The sequence below is a fragment of the Tachypleus tridentatus genome, chromosome 13 (assembly GCF_004210375.1).
Source record: "Tachypleus tridentatus isolate NWPU-2018 chromosome 13, ASM421037v1, whole genome shotgun sequence".
In the NCBI taxonomy this organism is placed as follows: domain Eukaryota; kingdom Metazoa; phylum Arthropoda; class Merostomata; order Xiphosura; family Limulidae; genus Tachypleus; species Tachypleus tridentatus.
Window position 1 is genome coordinate 25,220,971 of NC_134837.1, and position 14,113 is coordinate 25,235,083.

General features: G+C 28.9%; 2 protein-coding genes across 7 annotated transcripts in view; one reads left to right on the forward strand and one right to left on the reverse strand.

Moving 5' to 3' along the window:
- LOC143238763 (phospholipid-transporting ATPase ID-like) overlaps positions 1–5,844 on the forward strand; it is a 182,603-nt gene extending 176,759 nt beyond the window's left edge. Inside the window, 4 exon segments of the mRNA XM_076479279.1 lie at positions 404–487; positions 1,138–1,300; positions 1,303–1,382; positions 1,912–5,844. Of these exon segments, the coding sequence (XP_076335394.1) occupies positions 404–487; positions 1,138–1,300; positions 1,303–1,382; positions 1,912–2,457 (873 nt within the window). The 3' untranslated portion in view covers positions 2,458–5,844.
- LOC143238764 (E3 SUMO-protein ligase PIAS2-like) overlaps positions 1–14,113 on the reverse strand; it is a 124,084-nt gene that overhangs the window by 2,942 nt on the left and 107,029 nt on the right. For 4 of the 6 annotated variants that reach the window (XR_013020745.1, XR_013020744.1, XM_076479286.1 and 1 more), the window contains one exon: positions 10,916–12,855. The exons of the other annotated variants lie outside the window; for them this stretch is intronic. The gene's annotated coding sequence lies outside the window, so the exon portion shown is untranslated. Of the gene's footprint in view, positions 1–10,915; positions 12,856–14,113 lie in introns of those variants that run through there. 6 annotated transcript variants of the gene reach the window in all.

Here is a 14,113-nt window from a genome sequence, read left to right on the forward strand (position 1 = left end):
TGAGGCGATGTTGGCTACGCAACTGCCAAAATCCGTCTTGATATAGCTATATATATATAATGTAATGCTATCACTTACATTTATTGCATAATAACTAAAAAAGAAGACATAAGTCACACAATATTAGAAATTAACCCTGAATGCATATACGCCTTTATGTACAGTATGTGTACAAAATGTACAGTATGCATATCTAAAAAACTAGAGGTGATGAGTAAAAATGGATTTCAAATCTGAATTCAGCAAATTAGGTTAAAACAGCTATTTTTGTGCTTGCCTCAATTTCTTTGTAAACCAGTGCAATTTTAGTGTCTTCAGTACTATAGTGTAAACTCAAGCCAACTATTAAATGATTCCTTTTTCTCATGTTTTATCACTTATCTAATGAATTCTTTATTTACAGACTTTGTTTGATCCAGTGTTCATCTCTTTCTACAATGTGTTTTACACATCCTTACCTGTTCTGGCTTTAGGCATATTTGATCAGGTCAGTTTTTAGTCTCCATCAGGTTCTATAGAATATCATAAGAGGATAGCCAGACAAAATTTAGTTGAATAAGCAAGAATTTTTGGAAGGTTATGCTATATGACTTTAAAGTGTAATAGTTGTCTTTGTATGTACATTTAGTCTTTTACACATAGCTTTACTTTCAAACCTGTAATGGGTTTGATTACAAATTGATTTCTGTTGCACATACCAGTTTTTTATGTTAAATATCCTAATATTTTTTATAATTATCTTTTGTATTTCAAACTTTTTTTTTGCACATAAGTTTATCAGATGAGGGTAAGTCATCTTACTAATGTAAGACTGCTACAGTTTATCTGTGTGAAAGTAGTAATATTAATTTGGTTAAAAAGTACTTATTGCCCATCCTTCTTCGTATACAATATATTTTTTTGTTAATGCTTTAAACTGTAAGGTTTGTAAATATTGAACTTCATAACATATATAAATAGAATATCCATATAAGTATAGGAATTATTACATATGTTAAACATTGAAAAGAAATATATGTTGAATCAGTTAATTAAAATTATTACACCTTACCCTATAGCTCCAAAGTTGTATTTTGAACAGAATTTCAAAGTATTGTTACAAAAAGGTTTGTAAGTTTTTTAAAATATTTTTTTTAGGATGTAAGTGACAAGAACTCCCTCAAATTTCCAAAGCTCTACACTCCTGGTCATCTAAATCTGCTTTTCAATAAAAAGGAATTCTTGAAAAGTGTATTTCATGGTTTTCTCACTTCTTTTATCCTCTTCTTCATTCCATATGGAACATTTGATGACAGTGTAGCACGGATGGCATTAATTTGGATGGCCATCAGTTACTTGGGACTGCCGTGTCAACCATCTTAGTGCTTGTTGTCACTTCACAGGTATACAGTTTTAAAACACTGGAACTTTTGTTAATGTTTTTGAAAATGTGCATGTTGAAATATATTTGATAAACATTAGAAGTGAAAACTTGTAAGTCTTATATTTATCATTATTAAGATAATAGCACCATTGAAAAAAAAAAAGCAAGTTAATTATGTTTTTTACAGTGTTGTTTTCAGGAAAAGAATATGTGGTTGGCACAAAATAAATTAAGAAAGTTTTAAAATGTCTTTTACAAAAGATATTAAGCAATTTCAAATATATGCTCAATGAATGAAATACAAATTTTTTCAGGGATGTTCTGATTTTAATTGCTACAGACCTGTTTTAACACCACACTTATATAATAGATTTAAAGCTGTCATATGGTGTTCCATTTTCATGTCAACTTTTGCAGTTTACCACATAAGTTATATATCCAATTAATGTGCAGAAAGAAAAACTGTGATTTGGTCATTGTATTAAATCTAGTAATTTTCTTAACTAGTTGTATTTTTAAACTCTGTGTTTGTCTTCTGAACACACTAGGTCGCTTTGGATACAGCATACTGGACACTGTTTAACCATATTGTCATCTGGGGTAGTGTGGCATTTTATTTTGCAATGACACTTTTTATCAACAGTAATTTTATTGGAAATGCTTACATGGGTTCCTTTCGGATGGCTCTAAGTTCAGCCCATTTTTGGTTCACTACCTTCATCACGCTGGCAATACTGATTGTGCCTGTTATAGCAATCAGGTTCTATTATGTAGACCTCTTTCCTACTCTGTCCAATAAAGTTCGCCTAAAGCAAAGAAAGGATCGTCGTACACGCCCAAGAATTGCTGAACCTCAAAGAAGACCATCAAGCATTCGGAGAAGCCGACGCTCCTTACGTTCTGGTTATGCTTTTGCACACCAAGAAGGCTTTGGCAGGTTAATCACAAGTGGTAAAATTATGAAAAAGAGCAAATCAGGACACCTTCAAATCCCAAACTTCCCAAGTGTAGCATGGTCTCCCAAAGGAAATGCGTCCAACTCTCGCAACTCCCGAGGAACACGAAATGCACCTTCAACTATTGAGATTTTTTAGATTATTTTCTGTATTAATATGAAATGGGGTGTTATAAGCACGTGAATCAAAGCACATGAAAGTAGTTGTTGTGACTGACAGGCTTGGTCTTTCAGAATGATATAACATGTCTAATGAACTGAAGTAACATGTTTCTTGGTAGGTAGAATAGGTTAGTTTATTGGTTATCAAATTTGATTTTCTGCAGCCACATGTTTCTGTTTCCCTTCTATGTCCTAGTTCTGTTTTCATGTGTGCTGTGATGTAACATATCAAGAGTTCTAGATCTAGTTTTGCTGATGACTTTGGGCAAAATTTGAACTTTCATGAAAACAGTTTTTTTTTTTAATTTTCACACATTTTAAGTAGTGTCTACATTGAAAACTGATTTTTGTGAAATAAATTTGTTAAGCTGTAATAAATTTTAACATATCGCTAGGTAATAAGAGAATATTATTTCAGTTTAAATAAAAGTTTGTGTACAAACATCACTCATGTGATGCAGCTATTAAGCCTTGAACACAAGAGTTTTCAGGATACTATATTTAGTTGGTTTAGAAACCAAAATACAAAGAAGAATTATGTAAAGCATGATATAATGGTTTGCATAGCACCTATTAACAAGTTGTTAAAATTGCAAGATTTTTGTAATCCATACCCAGTATTATGTTGTTGTTAATGATTTTATTCTGTGCATTAATAATGAAGAATTATTTACTGCATTTAATATTATTTATTTTGTGCACATATATATTTGAGGTCTGTGACATTGCAAGCATTTTCTAGTGTTTTTATGTACAGCACTGTTTCCATTTTAGTTTTGGAATTTGTTTGTGTGTTTGGCTTCCAAATCTCAACACAGATACAGTTTCATAGTTGTTGGAGTGTTCAACATTTTAAAATTATATATTAAAGTATATTTAAAGAGGATATTTTTATGTAACAAATATTTTGAGAAACTAAAAGCAAATCAGTTTCACACGTTAGTTATTTAAGGTTTTATTATTCACTTTATTTAAAACCAGTTCATGATTAGTGAGAAATAATAACTATTTCTGACACACATCTAAGTGATTTAGGTATAATAATTATATTTAGTGTTTCTTTAAATGACAGCAGTGTCTTAATAGAAGCAAGCCGTATTTCTCCATATTTAGCTTTTTTGATGGTGCTGTCTATTTTGTGAAGTCCACAGATAAATGTAACATCTAGCTTGGAAGACAGTAAATATAAAAGTGACTGGTACAGGGTCTCAATATAGCACCTATGAATAACACCCAGATGAAGATTTCAGTTTTGTTTACAAGACATTTTACAAACTAACTTAATATGAGAGTTAAGTAATAACTTTTTGTAAATGGTGAAGTCGTATATTGTGTGGAAAACAAGTAGTGCATTGGGCTTTCACAAAGCAGTGGACTTCTATGTTGAACCAGGTGTCAGAAATGTCTTGTTTACCAAGCGTTCACAAAATAGATGAAGTTACAGACAAGTTGTGTGAAAAAAATGAAGCAATTCACGAAGTTTTCTGAAAGTGATAGAATTAAATGTTCTAGAAGTTTAAACTAGATGTAGTGTCTCTAACTTTGTGTGAGTTTTACACAAATCTCCTGCTAGGAAAATCAAAAGTTAAAGTATATTGTGATATTCCTTATAATGAATTGCTTTTTACCTTGGTTGGTTCAGCAGCATAACTTTGGGAACTCTATTTTAAAGCATCACTTGCAATAATTTTATGTGTTTGAAAAATAATCAGTTGTTTGAACAAACATTTTATGTTGAGTTGACATCTTTAGTAGGTTTAAGCTTTGCTGCAACGTGTGACATTTGTTTCTGCAATACATTCCCAGAAATAACTAAACATAATTTGATGCAAGTACAAACACAGCATCAGAGTTGGGTTGAAGGATAACACTATGAAACACATTTTTAACTTTTTTTGTTCCTGGGTGGAAAGTGTTATTTCTCAATTGCTTATGCCTAAAGTAAATGGTAAAGACATATTTTTCTCTTCAAACTTTGCTTTTGTGACCTGGGAGCGTATAACGAAAAGATGATGGGATGCTATATTTGGGGGCTGTTGCGTGAAAGTGATTTTCCTTGCAGTTGGAAATCGCAAAAAACTACTCGCTTCTAAACATTTTTGTATAACTTTAGTATAAAAACATGTAAATATTGATTCATATGTTTCATTCAGACCTTAAATGAAAATGTGCAAATCTGCCAGTTTTTACACATAAAACAGGTTAATTTGTAAATTTCATTATCCAGGTTATTAAAGCAATGTTTGAGAGGAACAATGACCATTTTCTGTACTTTTGCAACATAAGCAATTAAGAAATAACACATACTATCCAGGAACAAAATTTGTATTATATAGTGTAATACATTAAGACCAAGCAGATAAAAAAGAAACAATGAGGTTATTCCACTTTATGATATTTCTAACTGACTATAACAAAGAGTACAAGTGAAAAAACACATTTTTCACCATATTAGAAAATTACATTTGATTGTTAAGTGGTGATTGTTATAGTAGAAGACAAAGTATATTATTCATTTGAATTACTTATTTAAAAGGCAAAGACAAAAAAATAAATTAAATATTTGCATAGTGAAAAATGAAAAACAGTAAATCCTGGAACTTTAATTGTGAATCAGTTTTTATTGGTTAATAACAAAAACCTTCCACGAGTAAGAATTTGAGATCTTGTTATGATTATGTTCTCCGGGGAGAACTTTTATTTGTCAAACTAACACTATAGGAATGACTTAACCAATCCACAGCATTACTACTATTATCCACAAGTTAGCTTAGAACATTTTTAAAGAAAGAGTTGTGTATAAGTAACAGAGAAATATTTGAAGGTAAAAGTAGTTTAATTTCCATACATATTTTCAAATTATGTTTTACTAGATTGAACTTCTGAATGCTAATCACGTTGGTGCTTTCACTTAGTGGTTGTATTTTTCATTATATATATTTATTATTCATACAGTGGAGAATTTTTTTTAGTAAACTTTAGTTTATCAAACTAACACTATAAAAATAACTTAAAACCCATCCACAGTGTTATTGCTGTTGTCCACAAGTTAGCTTAGAACATTTTTAAGAGAGAGTTGTGCATTAGCTGCAAAGGAAAGTTTGAAGATAAAAGTAGTTTCATTTATACACACATTTCCAAACTGTTTCATCACATTTAGCTTCTGAATACTATAATCAAGTTGGTTTCTTCACCTAGTGGTTGTTTTTCATCACATATATTTATTATTCATAGAGTGCACCATTAACTTTTTTCATTAAAAATAATTAATTTTATTGGTTTGCTATTATATTGTAAAAAGTGTAAAAATGTTGTATGTATAATTATAATGTGGTCAGTTTGAACAATACAAAATGTTCTTGTGTACAAAGACTTTGTTTTAACAATTTTACAAATTCCCTTTAACATTTCTAAATATGCCTACAACAGTCTATGGTTTTATATAATGTTAGATTAGGTGCAGTATTGTGAGGAAAATCTAATTTGAAATGGTTGGAGATAAGATATTCAGCTAATCTCAGTTAAGTTGTTGTCTTACATGTGCAGTTGTGTTTTTTACTATTAGTTTAGATGTAAGTTTCAATTTTTGTTAGTTTCATTATTGTTTAAACTTCATTATGTTCAAATACTTAAATCACAATTTAAATTTATTCAATTGATAAATATAAACTAAGTAATAAAATGCTACTATTGTTTGGAGCAAATATTACATTGCATTGTTAAATGCAAATATGAAACATCCACAATGAGAGATAAATACAATGGAGTCACATAGAAGCTAAAAACATTTAGTTATGCAGATACATTTAACAAAAAAATACATTTTACCACACTACAGACATTCAGATAGGTTTATAATCTTACTGATTTTCTAAATTAACACATTAGAGAAATACTTCTTGCATTTTTATCACCAAAAATTGGAAAGAAATATTTGGTAACATGAAAGAATAACAATAAGACAAAACATTGCATGAACATGTAACTGGTGTTTCATTGCATAGTAGAATAATTCTTGAGTTGTAATCAGAATATGTACCTAAATTTGGAAACATTTATGTGTGGTAAATTGGACCTTTTTCACCCTTAGACATAAATAATTTACATTTTGAATGTTAATTTTCTGTTGTTGTCTCCAGTTTAGGATGAATGGTGTTTACTCATCTTTATCTCAAACTGCCATTATTTCATATTCATGATTTCTTATTTGCTTCAAATATTATCAGACACACACACACACACACACACTATAGCTCTAATCATATGCATAGTTTGATTCAGGAACTTCTGAAGTGGATTACAGATATTTCTCTGAAATGAATTTTGACTTAAGAAGTGTGTCACATTTTATACCTTTTAAAGTAATCAAATAAGAAATATTTGAGTGTGCATAAGTGAAACAGTATTAAGCTATAGTAAATACACATGTATTCTTATTCAGTGCTTTTTACTTCATTTCTTAGTGTAGTAATTACCTACAGTTGCTTTGTTCGAACTAGAAAAAATATATATTAATTACCATGTAAGAATATCCTCAAAATACCTTACATCAATCATTTTCCTTCACAACTATATAGTAACTGTAAATCTAAGTTGTACTGATTCATATGTCATTTGTAAGTTTTCACACTATAAACTAAATTTGAGTATATAATTATTTACAAAAACTATTTATTATAAAGGATCTAGAAAACCTAATTCCATATATGACAAAACTTTTCATTTTTTTACATTTTAAAATAGTTTTAACATAAAATAAGAAGCCAATTTAGAGCATGAAATATAATATCATATTAATTTTCAATCTGTTTTAAGGCTGATGTTGTTACATCAATACTTTGTGCATGTTTACATTCTTTACTAGCAACATTTTATCAGAACAAGGTAAATTATAGCTTTCAATAGGGAAAAAAATAATGAAGTATTAAATAATACACAAATAACATGTGTTACAATAGATATATTATTTAATGATTTTTAGCTTTCCAAAGAAAATATTTTCCTCCATTAAAACTTTCAAGAGATGAAGTTCATCCACAAATTAATTTTTAGCTGCTGAACATTTTATACTTTTTGTAAAGTTCTTTTAGAATTTTATTAAAGCAACCCGTAGTTTGAATATTCTATAAATAAAATGGAAACATTCTACAAGAATCATTTTAGACAGTTTATAACATCTGTAGTGCAGTGAAATGGTTATTTTCAGTTGTTACGTAGGCCTAAATGTCTGTAAGTTGTATAATTTCTTACAATTTAGAAAAGACTTCCAAATTAATAAGCTGTATGAGTGAGATGTTGTAATCTGTGTCCTGTCAATAAAAAAAAATCCCTTGAAAACTGCAACAATATAAAAGCCTTTTATCAAAACTTACTAATGGCTTTTGGCAAAACGTTTGTCTATTCAGTGCAAATATTTGAAATGCATATGTGGAAAGGAACCTGTGTAGTTAATTATAAACATGATAGTTTTATCACTACAGAAAGTGGCTAGACAGATATCACCAACAATACATAACAAAGTGAATTAACTATCATAACAAATGTGTTATGCTCAAAGAACAGAAAAAAGTCAAGTTATATATGGAACACTATTTTTCTTTGTCTCACAAACTTCAGATATCAAGTTATATATGGAACACTATTTTTCTTTGTCTCACAAACTTCAGATATCAAGTTATATATGGAACACTATTTTTCTTTGTCTCACAAACTTCAGATATCAAGTTATATATGGAACACTATTTTTCTTTGTCTCACAAACTTCAGATATCAAGTTATATATGGAACACTATTTTTCTTTGTCTCACAAACTTCAGATATCAAGTTATATATGGAACACTATTTTTCTTTGTCTCACAAACTTCAGGTATCAAGTTATATATGGAACACTATTTTTCTTTGTCTCACAAACTTCAGATATCAAGTTATATATGGAACACTATTTTTCTTTGTCTCACAAACTTCAGGTATCAAGTTATATATGGAACACTATTTTTCTTTGTCTCACAAACTTCAGATATCAAGTTATATATGGAACACTATTTTTCTTTGTCTCACAAACTTCAGGTATCAAGTTATATATGGAACACTATTTTTCTTTGTCTCACAAACTTCAGATATCAAGTTATATATGGAACACTATTTTCTCTGTCTCACAAACTTCAGATATCAAGTTATATATGGAACACTATTTTTCTTTGTCTCACAAACTTCAGATATCAAGTTATATATGGAACACTATTTTTCTTTGTCTCACAAACTTCAGATATCAAGTTATATATGGAACACTATTTTTCTTTGTCTCACAAACTTCAGATATCAAGTTATATATGGAACACTATTTTTCTTTGTCTCACAAACTTCAGATATCAAGTTATATATGGAACACTATTTTTCTTTGTCAAACTTCAGATACAATTAATGTAAGAAAGGTTTCAATCATTTTGAGCCCAAAACTAATGACTGTTAATTAATTTTTAGTTAAATCTAGATTGATGCACGAAAGTTAGCTTGTCAAGATTGTGAGTGGCATAGATCAACATGGACACAGTTATGTCCTAATGTTTGGAATTAAATTATCATAATTGTTTTAAATTAGAAAAGGTCTCCAATAACAGTCTGTTTATCATCATAAATTAACTAAAACTTAAGTCATTTGAATTACAACTTAAACTGAAGAGTGGTAGAAATTCCCAACTTTACATTTCTTACCTATTCTCTCTAAAGGTTTTCTGTACTATAAAGAATGTGAATTTCTAAATATTTGTAATTTTCTTTTCACTCTAGAGATGCAAAAGTTAAACTTTGAATAATATCTGTTGTGAATTGTGTTATTTACTAAATCAGGAGGGAAACTACAGGGAGCAAAATAACTCTTAAAATAAAAACATTTATTGAAGTATGAATGATCTGCACATGTGTATTGTTTAAAAACTAAGTAACTACAATACAGAAATTCATGTCCATACAGTTAGTGGATGTTCCTTGAAGCCATCAGTGGTTTTCACTTAACACTTGAAAACAAATGTGTTGCAAGTAATAACCAATTCTTTAAGATGATGTAGCAACCATTGTAAATATGAAACCTATTTCAATTATTTATTAAGCTTATTGAATTTGGCAGACTTCTTGTAAGTATGCTGGTAATCTAGTTAAAGAAAACAAATATCAAAACAGTTAGATTGGTAACAATGTGTTTAGAATGTCATCATCTTATTGATCCACTTGGAGTTTACTCATTATTCTTTAACAACATGAGAGAAACTCTGCCAAACAGTTCAGTATCATAATTATGTTTCAGTGTCAGTTGTAAGCTGTAAGTAAGTGTGCATTTTAAAGGGGAAAATTACTACACAAAAAATTGTGTTCAGAAATGAATTTCATTTGTTGTTGGTTTTTTTAATCCATATTTATAGAGAAAGCTTTATTTTTTTTCTCGGGAGGTTAGACTGAATTTTCATAAATGATTTGTTTATAGTTTGAAAAATATTCTCAGCCTCATTTATTACTTTAATATTTTCCTCACTGTTGCCCTTATGTTTCATAACTGAGAAAATGTTTTTCATATGAGATTTAGTGCCAGTCTGCTTTTACTTAAGGGTACAGACAAACATGTTTCATTCTTTTGTGACAGTTGCTGATGAATTAATTATCTGGTATTTCACAATATTCAAATATTGCCCAAAATATGTGCAAGTTAGGTTTAAAATGGTTAGACAAGTTGTTAGCCTTCAGGTAAAAGAACAAAACTTTTAAGCCTACAGGTAACTTACAGTGGTAGCATATATAGATATCTGGTTCAGTAATCTAATCTGTAGATTTGGTCATGATAGCCTGTGTGTAATCTTAAGTTATTTATCATAACTTCTGTCATTTCAGATAAAATACTACTCCAGTTTCATTCAAGACTTTAAATAGAAAATAAAAAAGGATATCCTTAAGAAGTAATATGAATATAGTTGTAGAAAAATTTAACTCCTTTAAGATGTAATGTACATATAGGAATATTTAAAATAGGTTTAAGATAGGAATATTTAAGAGGAATGTTAAAATGTAATATAAATATATTTACAGTGAAATTGAAGAATAGCTTTAAGATGCAATATTAATATACTTGTAGGAAATTTTAAAAATAGGCTTAAATTGCAATATTAATGTACTTTAGGTAAATTGAAATTCTCATTTAGTATTTTGCTCATAAGCAGCTTGTTATTTATTATTTTTGAACCTCGGAGAACAACTAATTTCAAGTTACTTTTCCATGTAATCCTGGATTGTTTCATAGATTTTATTTGCTCAGTGAAAATAATATTTCAACACAAAGAACAAGTTTGTAATTTTTTATATTGATGTTTATGTCTAACCTCAAAAGTATTTGATTAGTTTTTCATATTCATAATATGGGGTATAATTAACTAATAAATAACTTGAACTTATTCCATTTTTTACATTCTTATTTATTTCAAAAGTTTTTAGATCCAACACTGAAACTTTTGGCAGAATGATTTAATGCTTTAAGGTTTTTCAACAGTAAATCCATACATTTCAATTTCATAAAGCTGAAAAATAACCATTGTAGTACATGGAGTGAAAGCTCACAAAATGAAAGACTAAATTAATATGGAAAAATCCAGAGCATTATCCGATATTTAGTTAGATTATTTTATCTCACTCACTGTTCAGATGATTTGCAAAAGAAAAGTAAGCCTACTTCTAGGTTTGCTATGTTACTCACTTTAATTATCTTTAATATTTTAAGGTTTTTTACTCATGGTCAATTATTATTTTACAGGTTATGATTTATAAATTCAATGATGGACCTTTATTGGATTACCTTAGCTTATTAATAAACTTCCTAATGTTACATTTTATATAAAATCTGGATATCAAGTTACATGATTTTATATTGTGCAGCAAATAAAAAAAATCTCTGTTAATCCAAATCCAATATTTTTTATTCTCCCTTGAGTCATTATCCCACTGCAACAACATTGTTTTAATATATCCATTGATCTGTAGTAATGTTCTTTTTGTGTGTATGGGTCTGTAGTAACACTGTTTTAACATATCTGTAGAGTTCATCTGCTTTTTCCTAGCTTTGTTTGTGCAAGGGTTTCAACATTAAATAGAAAAAAGCATTTAGGTGAATGGTATTTTAATGAAGGTGTTTAAAAAGGATTTAATACTGCTTGGGTTAAAACTCTAGATCTTTGCTTAGTCAATATCTCTTATTTTGTGGGGTGGGGGTAAAACTTCATCAAGTTTTAGTAAAGTGTTTTTTTTTTAAGTGTCTTATACATTAGAATACATTGCACATGTTCTAATATACAAGTGAGTTAACAAAGGATTAGATTTTAATCAATTTTCTACTGTGCTACAACAGTATATATATATATTTCTAACTGAAGTAAAAAATTGTCAAAGAACCCCTACCTAAGAAACTCTGGAAGGTATCTTTACATTTTATTTAAATGTTTAAAAAAAAAGGAAACAAAACAGATAATCATGTTTTGTATATATTTTTTAGATTAAAGAATTAGACTTGAATTTTTGTAACTGTAAATTTAAAATGTAAGCATTAATGTTTACTATTTTGGGAAGCTGATAGATATATAACTGCTTTGTTTAAAACAGTGTGGAACAGATATTAACTAATTTTGTCTCAGGATGTTGTAGATATTTTGAGTGAAATAAATAAGCCACAACTCAATAGAATGGTCAGTCCAGTGTAAAAACTATTGGGTTGAGGAATAATTCGTGAGCATTTTTTCAAGTTAAAAAAATATTTTCATAAATGAAACGTTTTTGCAAAATATTTCATGTCATTTGGTAGATAATTTTTTGCTCTAATAGACGGCGTGTTTGATTTTCATATGTTTTAATTTTTGCTTTCATTTTCAGCTCATTAAATGGAATGTCAAGTGGACAAAATCGAGCATTTTCGACACCATCTGCTTTTCGCATTTAATTTCTTGCAATTTCGTTTAAAACAATGCATACTATATACCTAGGTATTACATGAAATAAAGTATCATAATAAATGTTTTGGGTGTAATGTGTTCATGCATTGAAGTATTGTATAGTCTTGCATGTAATGCTTGAATGAAATTATTTAAAAACGCTCACGAATTATTCCTCAACCTAATAATTGTGCTTCTGTGTTATTACTTTATTAAGCTGGCCCAGCATGGCCAAGTGCTTAAGGTACTTGACTCGTAATCTGAGGGTTGCGGGTTTGAATCCCTGTCACACCAAACATGTTTGCTCTTCTAGTTGTGGGGGTATAACAATGTGATGGTCAATCCCACTATTCATTGGGAAAGGACTAGCCTAAGACTTGGTGGTGAGGACTAGCTGCCTTCCTTCTAGTCTTGCACTGCAAAATTAAGGATGGCTATTGCAGATAGCCCTCATGTAAACAAACATTTTAACTGAATAGTTTTATCTGTAGGTTAATAATGTTCAGAAGTTCTAAAAATAGTTCATTGGAAACATATGAAAGTAGATTTACGTATCTTATTTTATAAAATAATACACACTATATAAATTAAAAATTAATGAACTTGCATTTAATTACAATAGATTTCACCTTCAGAATGGGATAAGTTTCAACATCATATGATAATATAGAGGAACATGGTCAACCCTCTTTCCATAACAGTATATATTTGTAGTATAAAATATACTGAAGCAATCATGTTTTGTTCATAAGTTATTGCTTGGAATTTTCAAACTTAGAGAAATTGTGAGCTATTATGAGTTAACTGCACAACTTAAGGGCCTCTTCATCCAAATTACAAAATTAAAAAAAAATTTACAAATACATAAATATAAATAAAAAAAATGTACTTGTTTTTATAGTCAGCAATGATGCTGCAGATTACCTTTACAAAATAATGAAAGTAGGATTTTTCCATAAAGGTAAATAATAGAAAATATGCAATAGAGAATGAAACCTAAAATATTTGGGTTTAGGTTCTATGAAGAAAGAAAGAACAAAATTGGCATAATTTACAAATAACAAAAAGAATATTTTAATTATTCATCAGACTTGTAAAAATGAAGGAGTATAACATAACATTCAGTGAAACTTTGGTAAAGAATGTGATGAAAGACTGAGACAGTCCAGATGGGAAAGAATTAGTTAAATAATATTTCTGAGGTTACATTTGCAGATAGCCAATAAAGAGTTTCATGTTTCACACCAAAACAAACTAGATGTATAAATTTTGTAATAAATCACATTTAATTACTATATAATATACATGTAATATAAAAATATCAATGTGTACTTTCCTTATTCTTGTATTGGCCTTGAAATGAAGTAAAATTAAACCTAATATCAATAAATAGTTTAAATAATTTCTGCTGTAGCCACCACACTGCACCCTAATATTAGCCAAATATGCACTGTAGTAAGAAATACAAAACAAAATTAGGACAAGGTGAACATAGTGAATCATTTTGCATTCTAAAAAAAACTGTAATCCGACATTAAATTTAATCATCAAGTATTGAAAAATCAACTGAAACTCAGTCACAAAAATACCAAAACAAACAAGTATATAGAAAATAATAATATCCAAATGACCTCTCATAAAAGTAATGAGAAATTTCCTTTATCATGAGCAAAG